The following is a 23,791-nucleotide window of genomic DNA, read 5'->3' as shown; positions in this document are numbered from 1 at the left end:
AATGATGAAGGTATACTACTCACTATAAGCCACTGACATTGTACTCAAGAGTTTGCACTTTTCAGAACAGACCTTTGTAATTCTAGCTTTTGAAACAACGATCACAGTTTCTGGTTATAGAGAAGTTAATATAAACCCATAATGTTTTTTAAAACACCATACAGCTCTCAAATAAAAATCTCTATTGTATGTCTATAAAGTTCAATACAATGTGAATAGCTAAGATATATAAAAGTTATTTTAGGCCATGATAAATCAATGATATGATACTAAAAGGAGTTTAAAAAAAGGAGTTTAAAAAAAAAGGTGAAGTTTAGATTTTAATTGCCATTGACAAGGCATTTAACAATACATTTTTCTATTTGTATTAAATTTTAAACTAATAAGAATCTCTACTATACCCACTTTATTGCTATAATGCAGCTGGATAAAACTTAAAAACACACTTTGAAAATCTAAGACTTCATTAAAAAAAAAAAAAAACCAACCAGAGACATTTTCAAGGATTGGTACTTATATTGTACTTAAATTATATTTTAACTCATTCCACTCCATTCTAAGCTTTAGATTAGATTAGCTTTTAGATTTAGAAATATTTAGAAGTGCAATCAAGAAAAGAAATGATCTTGTCTTGTGGTATTTTAGTATCTTAAACCACTTACACAGGTCACATGCTCAGATTCTTACAATTTAGATAAATGGCTACTCTCCTTTCCAACTATTAAAGGCATATTTCTTAAAATGCCCTCTAACATACAGCATCTAACATAGGCATTAGATGTAAGTCCATTTATTTAGTGAAAACTGCTATAATACATAACATTCTTTACATTAAAAAAGCATACTACTCTGGCTAACTGAATAATACATACTTTATGTAATAGTTATTACACTGTATTTCATATTTAATACCCTATTTTTGAAAACTGACACCCATGTTACATAAATAAATTATGTACCTACACAAAAATAACTTACACATTCCTATCATAAAATCACCTTAAGTATTGATATTGTGGTGTGTTTTAAAGATGTACCAGAATTAAAAGTAATTCCTCTTTTTTTGTAAGAAGTCATTTAAAAATAGGTAAAATTTTAAAAGAACAAAATATAGTTTAAAATATACTAAGAACAAAGCAAAACTGGGATGACAAACTACTAAACATTTTGCTGTATTTAACTGCAGTGGGTAACTGCAAGAAAAAAATTAGTATTACCATTTTAGCTACCTAGAAAATGCACACTCTATATACAGCCTCATGTAGCTTTTCAATGCTAAGAATTATAATCTGTAAAAAAGCAAAACAAAATAATTTTTCAAAACTCAACAAAACATCAATAAAACACACATAAGGCCCTACAACCCAGTAACAGCACTACTAGGCATTTACCTCCAAGATACAAATACAGTGATCCAAAGGGGCACCTGCACCCCAATATTTATAGCAGCAATGTCCACAACAGCCAAACTATGGAAAAAGCCCAGATGTCCATCAACAGATGAATGGCTAAAGAAGATGTGGTATGTATATATACCATGGAATACTATGTAGCTGTCCAAAAAAATGAAATCTTGCAATCTGCAATGACCTGGATGGGACCAGAGGGTATTATGCTGAGTGAAACTGTCAATCAGAGAAAGACAATTATCATACAATCTCGCTGTAAATGAAATTTGAGAAACAGAACAGAAGAGCATAGGGAAAGGGAGGGAAAAATAAAACAAGATGAAATCAGAAAGGAAGATAAACCATAAAAGACTCTTAATCATAGGGAACAAACTGAGGGTTGCTGGAGGGGAAGGAGGTAGGAGGATGCAGTGATGGACATTAAGTGGGGCATGTGATGTAATGAGTACTGGATATTACGTAAGACTGATGAATCACTGAAGCCTACCTCTGAAAGTAATAATACATTCTATGTGCCCCCATTGAGGGGCCTGATCCCAGGACCTTGAGATCAGGGCCTAAGGCAAAAGCAGATGCTTAACCATCTGAGCAACCCAAGTGCCCCTAATTATGAAAAATCTTAATGAAAGTCAACAATTAAACCATGAAGAAATGTTTTTGCTATCCAAAAGCAAGCCTGAAGTAGTTTCTTTTGAAGTAAAAAAGACCTACTTCAAAACACTTAGATGTAACAACCATGATCATATCTTAATTTATAATTCAGTTGGCAGGAATTGTCAAGCAAAATCTATTTTCACTTTTACAATTTAACAAAGTTCATTTTTTTATATTAGAAATAACTGTACTTTTGAAGACCAAAATGTTAGTAGCTCTTACAGCTAAAAATCAGATGTTAGGATACAAAATGTTAGTTCTAACAGCTGAAAATCAGATGTACAGGTATGTATGTATATTGTAAAAATAAAGTATTTTACTTTTGAGGGGGTAAAGTATATGTCAAGTATCCAGTAAACAGTGAAGCATTATTTCATGTAAAAATGGTGGCAAAAGTGCATACTTACCCTTCTCCTCCCATTCTTGTTATCTTTAGGCGGAAATCCACAGAATTTAGACTGGGAGGCTTCCATTTCAAAATATCATCACATCGACCAGGTTTGTATTTCTAAAATGAATTAAAATGACAATGGTTAATAAGAAGCTAAGAAGTTAAATATATCAACTAGTTTTTATAGTATGCTTTCTACTTTTTTAAACTGAAGTACAGTTGATATACAATGTTATGTACATTTCAGGTATGCAACATAGAAGTTTGACAGTTTTACATATTCTACAAACACACTGCTCACCACGAAAAGTGCAGTTACCATCTGTCACCACACAGTTATTACAGTATTACTGACAACAGTCCCTAGGCTGTACTTTTCATCATTGTGATTTACTTGTTTTATAATTGGAAATTTGAGACTCTTAAGTGAAATTTTATTTTTATTTTATTTTAAGCAAAATTACTACCTCTATTCTGAATTTAAGTTTTATCTCCAACTGATGAGCAAAGCTAGATACCTACCTGCTTGGTGATAGCCTTTCTCCGTTTTCTGCCAAAGCATGCAGATTCTCGTTTGTGAAAGTCCAGAAAAAAAATGAAACCTGTTATTCTCTCCAATCATTCTATGACTTAAAGGGAGTTTGATCATTTAATTAAAAGTTGGTTTTTCTTATTCAGCTTTCTTGTGAGATAATTCACAAAGAATAAAATGAATGAGTGATTTTTTTTTTTTAAGATTTTTATTTATTTGAAAGAGAGAAAGTCAGGACAGGGAGAGGGGCAGAGGAAGAGGGAGAAGCAGATTCCTGGCTGAGCAGGGAGCCCGACATGGGGCTCCATCCATTTGACCCGAGCCAAAGGTAGACTCTTACCAGACTGAGCTACCCAGACAACCCTAACAACTGACTTTTAACACATGGATACAAGTATATAACCACTATCAAAATAGTGATATATAGCACTCAATCACCCCAAAGTTCCCTCCTGACATCTGCACTCAATTCTTTCCAACTCTCTGGCAACAGAGACCTTCTTCTTATACTATACCTATGTCTGTTCTAGAATTCATAAGACATTCTTAACCTAAGGTTTTGCGATCAGTGCTGGTGCATATATAAGCAGTTTGTTCCCTTTTACTACTAAACGGGATTCCATTTTATGTATATACCACAAACTGCTTATGCATTTACAGACTAATGCCTATTTGGGTTGTTTCCAGGTTTAGGCAATTATGAATGATGTTGCTCGGAACATTTCTGTTGACATGTTTTCCTAACTTGGGTCAATATCTAGAAGCAGAATGGCTGGGTCACACGGTAAATATATATTTAACATTATAAGAAACTGTCAAATTGTTTTAAAAAGTGGCCGTAACATTTTCCATTCCCACCAGTAATATATAGGAGGTCAATTTGCTCTGTATCAACTCCAAGACTAGGTACTGTTGGTCACTTTAATTCAGAAGCGTATCTCATAATTTTAATTTGCGTTTCTCTAATGAAAGATCTTTTCTTCATTTTTTTTTCATTTTTGACTTAAATTCAATTAGCTAACATATAATACATTATTTTCTGATATAATGTTCAATGAGTCATTAGATGCAAATAAGACCCACTGCTCATCACATCATGTGCCGTCCTTAATGCCCATCACCTATTTACCCCATCCTCCTAACCACCTCCCACTCCCCAACCCTCAGTTTGTTTCCCAGAGTCAAGAGTCTCTCATGGTTTGTCTCCCCCTCTAATTTCTTTCCATTCGGTTTTCCCTCCCTGTCCCTATGATCTTCTGTGTTATTCCTTACATTTCACATGTGAGTGAAACCATATGGTAATTGTCTTTCTCTGCTTGACATATGTCACTTAGCATAATTCCCTCCAGTTCCAAGCACATTGATGTTAATGGTAGGTATTCATCCTTTCTGATGGCTGAATAATATTCTATTGTATATATGAACCACATCTTCTTTATCCATTCACTTATTGAAGGACATCTCAGCTTGTTCCACAGTTTGGCTACTGTGCACACTGTTGCTATGAAAACTGGGGTGCATGTGCCCTTCTTTTCACTACAACTGTATCCTTGGGGTAAATACCAGTAGTGCAATTGCTGGGTTATAGGGTAGCTCTATTTTTAACTCCTTGAGGAACCTCCATTCTGTTTTCCGAATGGCTGTACCAGCTTGCATTCCCATCAAAACTGTAAGGGGGTTCCCCTTTTTCCACATCTTTGCCAATATTTGTTGTTCCCTGCCTTGTTAATTTTAGCCATTCTAACGGGTGTAAGGTTGTATCTCATTGCGGTTTTGATTTGTATTTCTCTGATGGCAAATGATGTGGAGCATTTTTTCATGTGTCTGCTGAACATCTGTAAGTCTTCTTTGGAGAAGTGTCTTTCCATGTCTTCTGCCCATTTCTTGGCTGGATTATGTGTTCTCCGGGTGCTGAGTTTGTTAAGTTCTTTATAGATGGTGGATACTAGCCCTTTATATGATCTCATTTGCAAATATCTTCTCCCATTCCATAGGTTGCCTTTTAGTTCTGTTGACTGCTTCCTTTGCTGTGCAAAACTTTTTATCCTGATGGAAGTCCCAATAGTTCATTTTTGCTTTTGTTTCCCTTACCTTAGAGATGTATCTTGCAAGAAATTGCTGTGGCCAAGGTCAAAAGGTTAGTACCTGTGTTCTCCTCTAGGATTTTGATGAGAGTCCTGCCTCACATTTAGGTCTTTCATCCATTTTGAGTTTCTTTGTGTACAGTATGTCTAGTTTTGGGATCAAGGTAATGCTGGCCGCACAGAAGGAGTTTGGAAGTTTTCCCTCTATTTCGATATTTTGAAACAGCTTCAGGAGAACAGGTATTATTTCTTCTTTAAATGTTTGGGAGAATTCCCCTGAGAAGCCACCTAGCCCTGACTCTTGTTTTGGGGGGAGGTTTTTGAATACTGCTTTAATTTCCTTGCTGGTCATGGGTCTGTTCAGATTTTCTACCTCTTCCTGTTTCAGTCTTTGTAGTTTCTAAGTTTCCAAGAAAGCATCCATCTCTTCCAGATTGCCAAATTTGTTAGTGTATAATTTCTTATAATATGTTCTTATAATTGTATTTCTTCAGTGTTGGTTGTGATCTCTCCTTTCATTCATGATTTTATTAATTTGGGTCCTTTTTCTTTTCTTTTGGATAAGTCTGGCCAGAGGTTTATCAATCTTATTAATTCTTTCAAAGAACCAGTTCCTACTTTCATTGATCTGTTCAACTGGTCTTTTGGTTTCTATTTCACTGATTTCTGCTCTAACCTTTATTATTCTCTTGTTTGGTTTAGGCTTTCTTTGCTTTTCTTTCTCCAAGTGTACAATAGCTTATGTATTTGGGAGTTTCCTAATTTTCTGAGAGAGGCTTGTATTGCTATGTACTTCCCTCTTAGGGCCACCTTTGCTATATCCCAAAGGTTTTGAACCAAAGTGCTTTCATTCTCATTAGTTTCTGTGAATTTTTTAAATTCTTCTTTAACTTCCTAGTTGACCCATTCATTCTTTAGTAGGATGCTCTTTAACCTCCAAGTGTTTGAGTTCCTCACAAATTTCTTCTTGTGACTGAGTTTGTTTCAGAGCACTGTGGTATGAAAATATGCAAGAAACGATCTCAATCTTTTGGTATCAGTTGAGACCTGATTTGTGACCCTGGATGTGACCTATTCTGGAAAAAGTTCCATGTGCACTTGAGAAGAATGGGTATTCTTTTGCTTTGGGATGAACTGTTCTGTATGTAACTCTGAAGTCCATCTGGTCCAGGGGTATCATTCAAAGCCCTTGTTTCTGTGTTGATCTTCTGCTTAGATATCTGTCCATTGCTATGAGCAGGGTGTTAAAGTCCCTGACTATTAACGTATTTTCAATGTGTTTCTTTACTTTGGTTATTAACTGGTTTATATAACTGGATGTTCCCATACTGGGGGCATAGGTATTTATAATTGCTAGATATTCTTGACGGATAAACCCTTTAATTTTGATACAGTATCCCTCTACAACTCTTATTACAGTCTTCGGTTTAAAATCTAGTTCATCTGATATGAGGATTGCTACCCCAGCTCTCTTCTGCGGTCCATTAGTGCGGTAAATGGTTCTCCACTCCTCACTTTCAGTCTGGAGGGAGGTGTCTTTAGGTCTAAAACAAGTCTCTTGTAGACAGCATATGGATGGTTCTTGATTTTTTATCCAATCTGATACCCTGAGTCTTTTGGTTGGAACATTTAGCCCATTTACATTCAGAGTAACTATTAAAACACATAAACTTAGTGCCACTGTATTGCCTGTAAAGTCTCTGTTTCTGTAGACTGTCTCTGTTTCTTTCTGGTCTATGACAGAAGATCATAAAGATCTTTAAATGTGCTTATTTGCTATCTGTGTATCTTCTTTGGTAAAATGTCTATTCAAAACTTTACCCTTGTTCTTAAACGGTTATCTCCTTTTACTGGCTTATAAGAGTTGTTTATATATTCTGAATAAATAACCTTGGCAGAATGTATATACTGTAAATATTGTCTACCAGTCTTTGTTTTGCCTTTTCATTTTCTTAATTTCTTTTGATGAGTAATTCTTTTTATTTTAATGAAGCCCAAAATCAATTTTTCCAGCTTTACTGAGCTATGACTGAGAAAAAATTTAAGTTCTGTATAACATGATGTTTTGATATATGTATAAACTGTGAAATGATTACCAAAATCAAGCTAACATATCCATCAACTCATGTAATTTCCTTTTTGTGGGCATGTGGCAAGAGCATTTAAGATCTACTCTCTTAGGAAATTTCAAGTATACATATTATTAGCCATAGTCACCATGTTCACATAGGTCTCTAAAATTTATTCAGCTTGTGACAGAAAGTTTTTACTCTTTGATCAGTATCTTCTCTTCTCACCTATCCCCAGTCTCTAGTAACCATGTCCTCTTTCTGTTATGATGTGTTCAACTTTTCTTTTTTTCTTTTAAAAGATTCCATTTATATGTGAGATCATGTGATATTTGTCTAGCTTATTTCATTTAGCATAAAGTACTTCACCTTCATCCATGTTGTCACAAATGGCAGGATTTCCTTCTTTCCTTAAGACTGAATAATATTCTCTATATGTGTGTGTGTGTGTGTGTGTGTGTACACACACTGTATTTTATCTATTCATCTGTTGATAGACACTTGGGTGGTTTCCATATCTTAGCTACTATGAATAACACTGCAGTAAACATGGGAAGTCTCAATTACTGTGGGTTTATCAGAAGTTTTGAAATCTCATTGTGTAAGTCCTTAAACTTTGTTCTTTTCCCAAACCCTCTTAGCTAAGGTTGCATTTATATTTCCACACAAATTTTAAAATCGGCTGATCAATTTCTATAAAAAATAAATCTACTGGAATTTTATTTAAGATTGCACTGAATCAAAAGGTTGATTTGGGGAGACATGGCATCTTAACACTGAATCTTCCAATTCATGAACACTGCAAATATATTTGTTTAGGTCTTCCAAAATTTTCTCAGCAACGTTGTCTGGTTTTCAATATATAAATCTTAAGACAACTTTCCTTAAATTCATTCCTCACAATTTAATATTTTGGTCGAATTATCAATATAAAAATCAACTGGGTTTCTACACAACAGCAATGAAAACAATCCAAAAAGGAAAGCAATTCCATTTATAATAACATCTATAAGAACAAAATTCCTAGGAATAAATTCAACCAAGGAAGTAAATGAGCTATATACTGAAAACTGCCAAACCTTACTGAAAAAGTTAAAGACCTAAACGTTGGAAAACATCCAGTGTTCACACATAGTGTGATACTGTGATTTATAGTAAGAAATACATATTTGGTCTTCATCCTGCTTCTGGTATAGAGCTCCTAAAACCCTTGGAATTCCCTAAGTGATGAGTACAATAAAGGTCTTTTGTTCTGTCAAGTGAGGTGGATTTTGGAAAGCACTTAATTAATGTTGAGGACTGGTGGCCAGAGCAGCCAACCATGTGATTAGAGGGTAGGAATTTTCAGTCCCTCCCCCTCTTACTTCTAGGGAAGAGAGAAGGGCTGGACATTAGATCAATCACCAATGGCCACTGATCTAATCAATCATGCCTATGTAATGAAGACTCCATGGGGACACACACACACACACACACACACACACAACAACAACAACAACAACAACAACAACAAAAGGAGAGGGTTCAGAGAGCTTCTAGGTTGGTAACCATGTGAAGATTCGGGGAGGGTGGCAAGGCTAGAAAGGGCATGAAAACTCTGTGCCCCTTCCCCATTCCTATGTCTATGGACGGATTCCATCTAGCAAATTAATCAGACCTGAGGAGAGGGTCATGGAAACCTCAGATTTATAGTCAGTTGGTCAGAAGTACAGGTAACAACTGGGCTTGCCACTGGCATCCAAAGGGAAGGGGTAAGGCAGAAATCTTGGAGGACTGAGTCTGTGGAATCTGATACTACCTCCAAGTGTCAGAATTGAGTTGAATTATAGGACACCCAGCTGGTGTCATAGAATTACTTGTTGATGTGGGGAACCCCCACACACATCACACACTGGAAATGGTCGCAATTTAGGTATTAATTTAGGAAGACTGAATATTGCTAGGATGTCAATACTATCCAAAGCAATCTGCAGATTCAACATAATCCCTATCAAAATTCCAACAGCCTTTTGCATAGAAATAAAAAAGCTGATCCCCATATTCATATAGAATTACAAGAGACCCAAGAAAACCAAAACAATATTGAAAAGAGAATGACAGAGTTGGAGGATTCAGACAGCCTAACAAACCTTAGTACAAGGCTATTGTCAATGAAAACAGAGATAATGGCATAAAGGCAGACACAGACCAATGGAAAAGAACTGAGAGTACAGAAATAAATTTATTATGTCAATAGCCAATGGATTTCTTTTTTTTTTTACAAGGATACAAAGTCCATTCAATGGGGAGAGAATATTCTCTTTAACAAATGATCTGGGATAGCTAGATTTCCACATGCAAAATATAATGAAGTTGGACTGCTATCTCCCACTATAAAAAACTATTAAAAATAGACCAATGTTGGGGGCTTGGGTGGCTCAGTCAATTGAGCATCTGACTCTTGATTTTGTTCTGGATCACGATCTTGGAGTTGTGGGATCAAGTCCTCCATTAAGCTCCATGCCCAGTGGGGAGTCTGCTTGAAGATTCTCTCCCTTTCCATCTGCCCCTCCCCCTGCTTTCTCTAAAATAAATTATTTATAAAATAAATAATTTTATAATTATAATAAAATAATTTTATAATTAATTATAATAAATACATTTTCTCTCTCTAAAATAAATAAATATATATTTTTAAATGGACCAATGACCTAAATATAACCACCAAAACCATACAACTCTTAAGAAGAAAACATGGGTACTTTTTCTTTTTTTTAAGATTTTTTTTTTTTTTTTTTTTTTTTTTTTGAAAGACAAAGATCACAAGTAGGCAGAGAGGCAGGCAGAGAGAGAGGAGGAAGCAGGCTCCCTGGCTGAGCAGAGAGCCTGATGCGGGGCTCGATCCCAGGACCCCGGGATCATGACCTGAGCTGAAGGCAGAGGCTTTAACCCACTGAGCCACCCAGGCGCCCCTGGGTACGTTTTTATAATGTTTTTATATCTGGATTCTCGGATATGAGACAAAAAGCACAAGAAATAAAAGAAAAAAATAAAGGTAAACTGAACTTCATCAAATTAAAAAACTATTGTGCAGCAAAGGAAACAGTCAACAAAACAAAGAGGCAACCCATGGAATGGAAGAAGATATTTGCAAATGACACTACAGACAAAGGCCTGATATCCAAGATCTATAAAGAATTCCTCAAACTCAACACACACAAAACAGATAATCATGTCAAAAAATGGGCAGAAGACATGAACATACACTTCTCCAAAGAAGACACACAAATGGCTAACAGACACATAAAAAAAATGTTCATCATCACTAGCCATCAGGGAGATTCAAATCAAAACCACACTGAGATACCACCTTACACCAGTTAGAATGGCCAAAATTAACAAGTCAGTAAATAAGAAGTGTTGGAGAGGATGCAGAGAAAGGGGAACCCTCTTACACTGTTGGTGGGAATGCAAGTTGGTACAGCCCTTTGGAAAAGAGCGTGGAGATTCCTCAAAAAATTAAAAATAGAGCTACCCTATGACCCTGCAATTGCACTACTGGGTATTTACACCAAAGATACAGATGTAGTGAAAAGAAGGACCATATGTACCCCAATGTTCATAGCTGCAATGGCTACAGTCGCCAAACTGTGGAAAGAACCAAGATGCCCTTCAACAGATGAATAGATAAAGAAGATACGGTCCAAAACCATAAGAGACTCTTAATCTCACAAAACAAACTGAGGGTTGCCGGGGGGAAGGGGTTAGGGAGCGGGTGGTGAAGTTATGGACATTGGGGAGGGTATGTGCTATGGCGAGTGCTATGAAATGTGTAAACCTTGCAATTCACAGACTTGTACACTTGGGGCTAATAATACATTATATGTTTATTAAAAAAATTTTAAAATTATTTTAAAAAAAGAAGAAGATATGGTCCATATATACAATGGAGTATTATGCCTCCATCAGAAAGGATAAATACTCAACTTTTGTATCAACATGGATGGGACTGGAAGAGATTATGCTGAGTGAAGTAAGTCAAGCAGAGAGAGTCAAGTTATATGGTTTCACTTACTTGCAGAGCATACAAATAACACGGAGGACATTGGGAGATGGAGAGAAGTGAGAAGGGGGAAATCGGAGGGGGAGACAAACCATGAGAGACTATGGACTCTGAGAAACAAACTTGAGAGTTTTGGAGGGAAGGAAGGTGGGGGGGTTGGGTGAGCCTGATGGTGGGTATTAGGGAGGGCATGTACTGCACGGAGCACTGGGTGTGGTGCATAGACAATGAATTCTGGAACACTGAAAAGAAATAAAATAAAATAAATAAAATGGAAAAAAATGAAAAAAAAAATAAAGATTAAAAAAATAATAAATAACTTGTACATCATAAGACATTATCAAGAAAATGAAAAGACGATCTACAGAATGGGAGAGAAAATGCAAATCATGTATCTAATAAGGATTTAATACCCAAAATATATAAAGAACTCCTACAACTCAGTAACAAAAGATAAACAATACAATTTAAAAATTGTCAGGGGTGGGGACGCCTGGGTGGCTCAGTTGGTTAAGCAGCTGCCTTCAGCTCAGGTCATCATCCCAGTGTCATGGGATCGAGTCCCACATCGGGCTCCTTGCTCCGCAGGGAGGCTGCTTCTCCCTCTGACTCTGCCTGTGCTCGCTCTCGCTCGCTCTCTCTCTGACAGATAAATAAATAAAATCTTAAAAAAAAAAAAAATTGTCAGGGGTGCCTGGGGTGCTCAGTCAGTTGAGCATCCAACTCTTTATCTCAGCTCAGGTCTTGCTCTCAGGATCCTGAGTATAAGCCCCACATCTGAATCAAATAGACATTTCCACATAGAAGATATAAAAAGTCCACTAAGCACATAAAGCTAAGCCATGAAAATAATGTAAATCAAAATCACAATGGGATACCACTTCATACCTACTAGGGTGGCTTTCATTTGTCTTAAAAGAGGGGGCAAGTGTTAGACAGAATACAGAGAAATTAGAAGCCACATATATTACTATACAGAATAAAAAATGATGCAGCCACTACAGATAACAGTTTGATAGTTCCTCAAAAAGTTAAACACAGAATTATCCTATGATTCAGCAACCCTAACTTAGGTACACAGCCAAAAAAATTGAAAACAGGGACTTAAACAGATACTTACATATGCAAATGTTTGGTGCAGAATTATTCACCATAGTCAAAAGGTGGAAACCTAAGTTCCATCACCATATGAATGGATAAACAAAATATGCTATGTACATACAATGGAATATTCAGCCATAAAAAGAAATGAAGTTCTAATACATGTTACAAAAGGAATGAATCTCAAAAACACTATGCTAAGTGAAATAAGCCAGACACAGAAAGACAAAAACTGTATGACTACACCTACATGAAATATCCAGAATAGGCAAGTTCATAGTGGTAAGAGGTATGAGGAGCTAGGGGATGGGGGAAATATAAGTTATTGCTATCCATGCAATTAAAGAGACTATAGAAGAAAAAAATGTTTTAAATGTATTCCAGGAACATAGTAAAAAGAGGAAATACTTCACTTGAGTGAATTAGTAACTGATTATAGAGGAATGATCACTCTAAGCATTGACAGATGGATAATATTCACTTATGTAGACCTCAGCATTAAGTAAACATGGTAAAACATAGGAGTAGAAAAATACAGGATCTACTGAAGAAGAGGCAAGTACAGATATTCAGCAAGGGCATTAAGAATGGTGCCATATTATGAGAAAGATAATCAGGAAGGAAAAATTACTAAGAATTCTCTACTACTAGTATTTTTCTTAAATATAAAAGTCATATTGCATTCTAATACATTTTTATAAATCTGAGCAAAACTGCAAAAACCCTAGTCATAGGATTACTTATTTCAAACAGAAATCCACATAATGACAAATTTAGTATTACTTGTTTTACTACAAAGACAAACCACTGGCCTTGAAAGGAAAGATATTTTATCTGTAGCAAATTTAAGAATACATGCTATTTCCTCCAAGTCTTATGTTTAAACATGAATGAATATAAAATCAAATATATAATATTTCAGTGGAAATTTCATCCATTTCCTTGCCCTGAAAGATTCATTTAGGTAACAAATTTCCTTCAGGATAATAACACATAAATCCCTTTAAACTTAATGAATATAAAGTTTTTTAAATGCTAAAACTGTAAAATTTTCCAGTTGTCAACCCAATAATGAAAACAATCTGATAAAATTTAATCTTTTTTCTAATAAAGCACACCTGACAGAAATATCATAGACCTTTTGGCGAGAGTGGTTCGGTATTGCTACTGAGGGATTAAAAAAAAAAGTAAGGAAAGAAAGTAAAGTCAGCACCCCACCTTAACACCATTTACAACCTCTGCCAAGGGAATGTCATCCTTAGAGACAAACCATCAATTTGCTTCCACTCCCTGTTTATTTACAACTATGAGTATGAGACCACTTAAAAATCAATACCAATCTAAGTTGTTAAATATAAGAAAGTTTAATGGTGTACAGTTTGAAAATATTTCATAACAGGTAGCTAATGACAAATTCTGAAAAGAATTTTAAATCTATAATATTATTTGTACAATAAACATTAATTATCCTTCAATTCTTCTCTCTGGAAATTAAGACTCAATCTTCAATCTAATGAGAAAACAGCATGTACTAATTCTGTTTTTTCACAGCAATAATTCAGAAATTTAAGTCATTCCTCATCTCATTGCACACCAAACCATTTATTAATTTGAAATACTAGACTTGTTATTATTGGGAATTTCAAAGCACCTTTATGAAAATTAATGAAATGCATAATAGATTTTAGAAAATTATACTTTAAAATACCATAGTTCTCAATTACTGAATGTAAATTCTATACTGACATAGATTTTATGAGTAAAATGTATTAAAATACTTATTAGAATGTAAATTCTACTCCTGCAAAAAACATGTCTCATTATGTGCCTACAAAACACCTAGTAAAATCCTCAATAAATACTTGATAAATAAAAATAATGAAGTGAAAAAAATTTAAATGTATTATGGAGTATTAATCTCTAGTACATTTGAATGTATTTCTTAAATAGAATAATTTAGATTATAAAATGATTTAAATAAGCAATATTTATGGAAGACTACACATATCAATCACTACCAAAAAAAATCCTTTTTTCATGATCCCCAAAATAATAAAGGCAAAGATATTATATAATACAGACTTAAGGGACTTAGCTTTTAAAATTAGATATTTATGGGTGCCTGGGTGACTCAGTCAGTTAAGCCTCTGCCTTCAACTCAGGTCATAATCTCAGGGTCCTGGGATCAAGTCCCCCATTGGGCTCCCTGCTCAGCAGGGAGTCTACTTCTCCCTCTGCCCTTCCCCCTTACTCGTCCTCTCACTCTCTCTCTCTCCCACTTTGCAAAAATAAAATTATTTGAAAAATTTATAAAATCAAATATTTATGAGTTATCAAAACTTAAAATACAGAATCTTGCTGAACTATAAACATGGAAACAAAAACATCCTTTCAAGCTACAATTATCAGGGTTAATTAGGGAGAAATACATTTTAATTTCATTAAATTCACTAGCATGTATCTAGATAAAAATAATTATCAAAGCTATATTTAACTAATACATATAATACTTAGTGCTACAGAAATAAATCTGGCTTTACCAGGTAAACTGCTCTAAGTAAAAAACAGAGGATAGGTTATGTCTGAAAGCAATTACCAATATAACCTGAGTTATCCATGATCCTCTTAAGGAAAAAATGTAATTAATGCAAATTCAGACAACAGAGTAAGGTATTTGAGAAAATATTTACCAAATGGGAACAGAATTTGGCTTAGAGATAAAAGATGGCCATATGCCATAAGGAAGTCTCTAAAACTTAGAGAGGAAATAAAATGGAGGCATAAGTGATATATTTGATGGATAAAGCAGTGGTTCTCAATAGGGGTGATTTTACCCACTCCCCAGCCCCCACCCCGACCCCCCGGTATTTGGCCATGCTGACATTTTTGGTTGTCAACTAGGGAGGGGGAGGGAGTAATGCTGCCATCTAGTGGGTAGAGACCAAAGGTGTTGCTAAACTTAAAACCTACATGGCAGCTGCTCACAGAAAAGAATTATCCAGCCCCAAATGTCGATGGTACCAAAGCTGAGAAACTCTGATGTAAAGGAAGCTATAGTAACAATAGCAAAAGCGGCAAGATATTTAGTTCTTTTTGCCTCTACTAACTTCATGATTTTAAGCAAGTTCAAAGTGGAGCTTTATCTATTTCCCTTGTAAAAATGCAATTAATAGTATTTTGCTTAAACATGATATCTAAAGCAGAGCTATCTCATACTTTGTAACCCTATGCTCCTCTACAATTCCCACTAGTAAAATGTCAGCAATTATGTTATCATATTCCATCTAGGCCCTACACTGAAACCTGAGACAGAATGCCTTCTTTACAAGGATCACACCTTGAAGCTAAGAAAGATCCCTGGTCTTACCATAAAATTAGTTTTATTTTTATTGGCCTAGCATTTAGTTTTAAGGAAAACAGAGAAATCCTAATTGGTATAATTAGGTATAATGCTACAGGACAGAAGAGTAAAACAACTCCAGACTTAGTGGCTTGGTTAGATCCTTTGTCCATATTTCACGGAAAAGCAAATAGCAAATATCTGTGGTGCAAAATCGACAAATATAAATACCCTGTATGAAAGATAAGTCATTCATTCAATACTAAGTACCTAGTATGTACCTAGTACCACACTAGCTGGAGAAGACACAAAGTAACAACAGTGACCTCAACCACAATGAGGCTTTTAATCTAATCTGCAAGAGATAATAAAGGTGTTAAAAACCTGGTTTACTCAGGTTACTCAAAAACATTCAGATTACTATTTCTACCATCTTATTCACAAGTCTAATTAATTTCTTCTTGCTGTTGTTTTAATATAAAATAACCAATGGCGTACATTTCTAATGAAACAACTTCTGAAAAAACTATTATACAAATTATACAAAGACTTCTGAAACTTTAGATTTAGTTTCTGTATCTAGGCAGTTCCAGAGAATTACAGTGATTTTAAAATTTAGTCAATAAGGAAACTAGGATAATGACAGGTTAGGGGTGCCTGGGTGGCTCAGTTGGTTAATCATCTGCCTTCGGCTCAGGTCATGATCCCAGGGTCCTTGGATCAAGCCCCACATTAGGCTCCCTGCTCAACAGAGAACCTACTTCTCCCACTCCCTCTGCTGCTCCCCCTGTTTGTGTGCTCTCTCTCATCTCTCTCTCTCTAATAAATAAATAAAATCTTTTTTTTAAAAAGGTTAAATAAAAATACTCAGTATCAAGACCAGTTAATAGACCTGAATAAGAATACTAGAAAAATGAGGGGCCGACAACATGCAATAAACTCCCCTTTTTACAGATAAACAAATTGATAACCAGAATGGTTACAACTTGTCCAAAAAAAATTCCCAAATCACAGTAGTACAAAAATCTTCATGCCATTAACATAATAAAATGTATCATTTGTCCAAAAGAAATGATTAAAGGTTGAAAAGTTTGGATTAAATGATGTCAAGAGATGAGATAAGATTATAAAACTGGTCCAAAGGAAACGAATTTTAAGTCAGTGGTTTTCTAATTACTCTAGTTTTGTGGGGAGGGATGAGTGGGAGGAGAAAGCAACTGGCACGTGGCCTGGATAGCAGGAAAAGAGCTCAGCACCTAAACTTCTTCAGAAGCCAAACCACTTAGTTCATCTCTACTAATGGTGAAAGCCTACTAAGCCAACTATCTAGACCTAACTTTAACATAGGCCTAATCTCCCAATGAACCCTGACCCTACTCTCTGGGCCCACCAGAGAACCTCCCCTACTCCATCAGTCTGCACTCTTTCACCTTATACACTGTAATGTAACGTGCTGCTATGTCAAGTTTCTCCACAGAATGCAAGTGCTTTGTGGGCAGACATACCGCCTTTATTCATTTTTATTACTTCCAAAACTCAGCAGTGTATATGACATATAGTAAGCACCCAACTTATTAGATGAAGGAATGAGCTAATACATTCCACAACTCCAGATTAATTCCCACTTAATATCTAAGATTACTGTCATATGATTTTTAAAAATCCATTAACTTTTCGAGCTAGTAGACTCTCACAGAGTTTCTCCTCTGGTAGACACAAGTCTAAATCAAAGCAGTCTACTGACAGTTGATCAAACTCTAGATACAAATAACACCTGCAGCCTAGTTACTCTATACATCAACCACATTAACCTCCTTACTATTTTGTACTATATATACCACTAGAACAACATTCTGTGCTCCTAACATTGGTATGAAGAATTGATATGATAGATAGTGCTCTCAGTTGGAAGGCAGATAATTTAGCTAAAGAAGGCAATGGAAGTAATTTTGCCCTCTTGTCAATATTTCTGTTTAAGAGAACAACTCAATTTCTTTGTAAATCAATTATTTAATAAATCTGGCTTTAAAATAACTCCAAGAGTTCTACTACAGGCTTATTCTGCTTCATTAAAAACCATCAGAGAAACATTAACATTAAATATTTATCAGAGCTTTTAAAAATTGTGTCATTTGGGGTAAATTTCAACATTGGAATCAATTTTGAATATACATTCTTCAAGTTATCTATTCTCTGCCTTTTTTCACTGTTAACTCACTGCATATGACCCACTCCTCTAGAGCTCCAAATACACCTAAGATAAAAACTACTTCCAAATCTTCATCTGTAGTCCAGATAAGTGTTTGCTTGGGGCACGGAATGGGACCGGGGGAGGTCTGTCCTGCGCATTGTAGAAGAGTTAGCAGCATCTCTGGCCAGTGCTCACTGACACCAGCACCAACATTTACCCCCTCTCAGCTGTGATAATCAACAATGTTTCCAGACATTGTCGAATGTCATCTGGCGAATAAGAGGGCCCCAATTGAGAACCACTGTCTAGAGTATGCATTCATTCTTTTTTTCTCCAACAAATATCTACATATCAACTAGTAGATCTGTGTCAACCTCTACACTAGAGGCCAGAGGGATGAAGGTAATGGGAGGATTTCACACAAATAAGCAATTACAATAGATTGTGAACTACACCAAATGTGTAGTTCAGAACTATGATGGCATGTAATCAAAAAGATCAAGAGAAGCTTCTCAAAGAAAATAAAATTTAAACAAGAGAGTTATAGGGAAGAAGAATGAATACAAACAGAAATAAGAGAAAGTCCAGTGAATCTCAGGAACTGAGACATTTAGAATGTATACATACAAAACACAGCACCCAATAATCATCCTCTGAGAACCTACAACTTTATAGGTACTAAAAATATCACTGTGGGGCACCTGGGTGGCTCAGTGGGTTAAAGCCTCTGCTTTCGGCTCAGGTCATGATCCCAGGGTCCTGGGTTCGAGCCCCACATCGGACTCTCTGCTCAGCAGGGAGCCTGCTTCCCTCTCCTCTCTCTCTGCCTGCCTCTCTGCCTACTTGTGATCTCTGTCAAATAAATAAATAAAATCTTTAAAAAAATACATCACTGTGAATGAGACAAATATGGTCTCTGCTTTCATGGTATTTATAGTCTAGTTAGGGAAATATGAATTCTTAAAATAACTAAAAAATCACAATATGGTGTTAAATGCTTTGGAGCCAACAAGAGTAGCAGGGCAGAGTCACACTCACCTAGCCAGACCTGGCTTCCCCAAGCAACACCTAATTTAACATTCAAAGGATGAATGCGAGTAATAGAGGAAAGAAGAAAACAATTTGAAGCAGAAAAAAGCAGCTTGTATAAATATGTACTCATTATAGAATATTTCAATTTATAGCTTCTACAAAATGAATTGGTCACTAAAGTCATCACTGAACTTCAACAACAAAATGAAAATCAATTTTTTTCATTCTTAATTGACAGAATGTATACTTTTTTTTTTTAAGATTTTATTTATTTATTTGACAGACAGAGATCACAAGTAGGCAGAGAGACAGAAGGAAGCAGGCTCCCTGCCGAGCAAAGAGCCCAACATGAGGCTCGATCCCAGAACTCTGGGAGTCATGACCTGAGCCGAAGGCAGCGGCTTTAACCCACTGAGCCACCCAGGTGCCCCCAGAATGTGTACTTTAAAATATTTCCTTCTAAAACTCTGAATTGCCTCAAGCATAAGGGATGGGAGATGTCTAAAATAACCTCTATCTTTGTGCTGATCCCAACATGTCCCCAATGCTAATTAGAGTACTAACAAAATAAACATTTAAAAACATGGATGGACAAATTCTGAAAAGCAAAGTGCAAAATAATATGCTACCTTTCTTGAAAAGTAGGGTGGGAATAAGAATATATTAACATATTTGTAATTGTTTATAAATGTATAAAGAAACTACAAAAAGTTAAAAACTAGCAATAGTCAGTAACTGAGGGAGAGATGATATGTGAAAGCAAGAGCTTCTTCTGTGTGTTTTTACTACATATTGGAATTTCAGTATTATCTGGTCAAAAATTAAAAACATACCACTGTCAAATACAATTTTTTTAAAAAATTACCATTAATGTTTCAACACTAAACATACGTTACCAGTAAGAAAGAACTATCCTTAATTCATTGTGTTTAATATTTATCATTTATATGAAAACTGATTTTACACTTTATATATTTACCCTACTGGAATTCACTGATTCATTCATTTTTTGTGAAATCCTTATTTATATTTATTTCCCCTTGCTCTGCTACCAATATATCATCATTAGCCATGTCTTTGGTTGTACAATCACATTATCTATCTATATCCAACTGAGACTGATTACAAATTATCCATCTTTAGCTGCTTATTTTGTCAATACAATCCAATGGAAATACAGTATTTTATTTATTAAGAAAACTAGAAAAATGATGTTCTTCCTCCTCATACAAAGCAAGCTAAGACTATTTAGCTATGTTCCAAAAGTTGAACAAGGAAAAAAATTTAAAATAAGGTGTATTTTCTTTCTTGGCACTTCACTATTACAATTCTTTGGAAATTATTATATTTTTCAGTAAGAAATAACACATTTGGGGAAAAGATAGAATGACACTTTTCCAGTCTGCCAGGAAACAGAGCCCTTCTTCAAATGAAGACCTATCAAAATATGCAAGCAAATGTCATGGCAACAGAAGCTCTCACCATGGTAACATCATCCCAGCTTCAGAGGAAAACCACTCTAATTCATCATGTACTGCAAGACAAGGCATTAGACTAATTCCAATTTTCATTTTACAATCTATCCATAACATTCAATATACCTGGCAGTAGTAAAGATTTAATAAAAACATTAATATTTCATAAGAAAGCAATATTAAAATCAAAGCTGACTCAATTTATATGCAAACTGATTAATGCCAGGGATATCAAATCAAGCAGACCCACCCTACAGAAAATCAAGATAGTGATAAAGACACAAAAACAATGACATCATAACTGTTTAAGTGTAAATACTCTCAACTCAATATAGAAACAATTAAATGTTTGATATTCACAGGATAGCTGGTAGACAAAGCAAGAAAAGCCTTTTTAAAAAATAAAACGAAGAATATAATTTCAAGATTTTTATTATTACTTCTACGTTGTAATTCATCATATATAATTCTGTTTTATTTCAGTATGGATTATTAATGGCACAAAAATTCTTACTTAGAAATATGGGTCTCCAGAAGACAAAAGTAAAATCAAATATGATTTTTTAAAAGATTAGACATTGATCAGTTATTACCACAAATAAAATTTTACTATGCTATATACATCATTAAAATCCTCTTATAAAAGCTAGTAAACAAGTATTATCCACTTTGTAAATTAAAAGATCTAATAGCTGTCAAGTAAAAGATCTACTACCTATATACAAATGCCAATGGTCATTTTAAAATATTCACTTTTAGATGACAAAACACAAAAAATTAGCGATTCAAACTGTCAGTAAAACCATTAAACCAAAATCTTGTATGTAAGAGTCTAATAAAGTCTAACTGGCTTATGGTATAGACTTACAACCAGATGATACAAGTTTGAACCTTAAACCTTAAATTTACATAGGCTTACATTAAAATAAACAGCTAATTTTTTCTTTGAAGAAAATACCCATTTTCCCCAAAATATTTAAATATTTTGTCAAATAGAGCTTTCATTTGAAAATTTTAAAAACACTGTGAACAAAGTAATATGTCACCTTTAAATAAAAATTAGTTATTTTTGCATCAACAGCAGAGCATGTGGGGAAACCAAAAGGCAGCATGGATAAAGAAGAGAGTAAACTGCCTTCAAATCTAATTTTGGTCTTCAACTTGAAAGTAAGGGGAAATTACTAGAGGTAAACGAAGAAGAGTACTTTGGAAGCAGTATGAAGAAAAGATTGAAGGGAGACAAAGTGAACATTGCAGGACCACTGAGGATGCCACTGCAGCAGATCATCCAAAAGGAAATGAATGGTTAAGTCACTTTAGAGCTGTAGTAGAGGTCACTGAGAGAAAAGGGAGTAACTCAAGAGGTATTTTGGTGATAAAGCAGGAAGAAAGAGCAAGACTTGGACATGGATCAAAAATGACATCTGGATTTCTCATTTAAATATGCGAAGTAAGAAATGCTGGGAAAGAAAAGGTTTTTACAGTTTGTATGTTTGCTTGTTTGTTTGGGAGGTAGAAATGGAGTTTGGCTTTAAAATGTATTGAGTCTTTAGTGTTTCTGAGAAACTTTAAAAAGCAGTATATCAAGGTAGGCGATTAGATAAACAAATATGGAGCTTAAACAGAAATCAAAAGTCTGACTTATAAGACATAACTAAAGTCATGGATGTGGATGAGATTTCTAGGGAGAGAGTAGAGCATGAGAAAGAATGGAGGTCCAGAACTTTAAGCCTTGAGAAAGTCCAAACTTCATGGGCAGTAGAAGACAAAGAGCTTGAATGAGATGGAGAAGAAATGGTTTAAGACTAGAAGAAATTAGGAGCATGTGGTGTCAGACACCATGAAAGAGAGTATTTTAAAAAACAGTGGACAGAAGTACAGACTATAATAAATGAGAGTAAAAAAATAGTCTGAAAATGATCTTGATTTTGCAGTGAAGAAAGATCATTGGTGACTTTTCAAAAAAAGCAACTGATTGAAACAATATTTACTTATATAAAGGCCTTTTAAAAATACAATCTTATCTAAAACTACAATAATATGAAAAAGAAAGAAATCAGAGCTGTCATGATATAAACATAATGCTTACCTCATAACCTATCCCTCCCAGATGATCCTGAGGTAGTTCACTGAAACCCAGAACTCTGGAAATTAGTGTTTTGAAACCACTGGGCTAATATGGAAAGTATCTTTTCAGCTCTGATTTTCTATAATTCTGTAAATGCAATTTACTTTGTTTAAATTGAGGCTTTCATGATAATTAATGATTGCTCTGTGCTTTAGTAATTCAGATACTGTTGCATTCCTTTATAATCACAAAAAAAAGCTCTAAATTTTATTTTCCTGAACATACTATTAATTAACTTTGCTTTTCCTTTTTCTTATAGATAATGAAACACAGGACATTAAATAAGATGGTAAGCAAACTTTCTTCTAAGCCAGTGTTTGGTTTTGCCCTCATTAGAATCACCACCTTTATATAGTATCTTTATCACTATTCTTCAGTTTTTTGCCAAGATTCAAGTATTTTCTCTTTTTTCTTCTTTTTTAGCAGGAGTAATATGTTCTACCTTTTATTCAACTCCAATTCACCCACTATAATTAATGTAATGGAGAGAATTAACTTCTTGCTAAGTTTTAAGTAATTAGCACCAAACAAATGCAGGCCAAAGAGTTTTCTCACAAGTAGATGCACCAGGAATCCTCTTCATCCTTCACCATTTACTTACCTTTATTTATTTCTGTGGTATCAGAGAACGGATTAGAGGTTAAAAACCAAACTTTGTCTACCCCAACCAAGACTGCCTCTCTACTTTACACAGACTCACTCAGATTGCTAGAACAGTCACTCAGATTGCTAGAACGGTCACTCAATCAGTTCCTTTCTTCACTTATTTGAATTTTCGCGTCAAGGGAGCCAAGGGATGCGATACCACATTGTGAGAAGTTTGGGAGATTTTCTGATAATCACGGTGAATTAAACAGGTGCATTTATATCCACTTTGATACGAAAGCTCACTAAAGCAGGAGTTACAGAAAAGAGGGATCAACAGAAAAGGAAACAGGAGAGAAGACAACAGCCGAAAACAACATGTCAATATATTTCTGAAAGACAGAAAGGAGATGGAGACGTTAGTAGAGCACAGAGCACTGAATACCCCGTGCTTGCAGAGGAGGATATCAATGATAACAATTGATGCTGCAGCCACAGTTCTCCAGAACGGATCAGATCAGATAATGCAGGGAACAGATAATCAAGAAGGTTGCCAAGGTGGGGGAAAGCTGAGGCATGGTACTGAAAACAAGAATGGTTGAAAATCTTTATAAGGAACATTTAAACCTCTAGGTTCCCTCCTCCACCCCAGGCAAAAGGCGGGAGATACTCTTACACTGTGGAAAAACCAAAGGACCAAAGCTCTAGTCCAGAAGATTCAAGTGTAACAGAAGAGTGAAACAACTGGAAAGTTCAGT

The 23,791-nt window shown here is 35.1% G+C and overlaps 1 protein-coding gene across 1 annotated transcript in view; it reads right to left on the bottom strand.

The window, feature by feature from the left end:
* The window catches only part of RNGTT (RNA guanylyltransferase and 5'-phosphatase), a 341,865-nt gene that overhangs the window by 136,708 nt on the left and 181,366 nt on the right, over positions 1–23,791 (bottom strand). The window contains exon 13 of the mRNA XM_032339080.1: positions 2,471–2,571. Coding sequence (XP_032194971.1) covers positions 2,471–2,571 — 101 coding nt within the window. The remainder of the gene's footprint in view (positions 1–2,470; positions 2,572–23,791) is intronic.

This window comes from Mustela erminea, chromosome 4, assembly GCF_009829155.1.
Source record: "Mustela erminea isolate mMusErm1 chromosome 4, mMusErm1.Pri, whole genome shotgun sequence".
Lineage (NCBI taxonomy): Eukaryota > Metazoa > Chordata > Mammalia > Carnivora > Mustelidae > Mustela > Mustela erminea.
The sequence above is the reverse complement of the archived record's forward strand: the minus strand, read 5'-3'. Positions and strand labels throughout refer to the sequence as shown.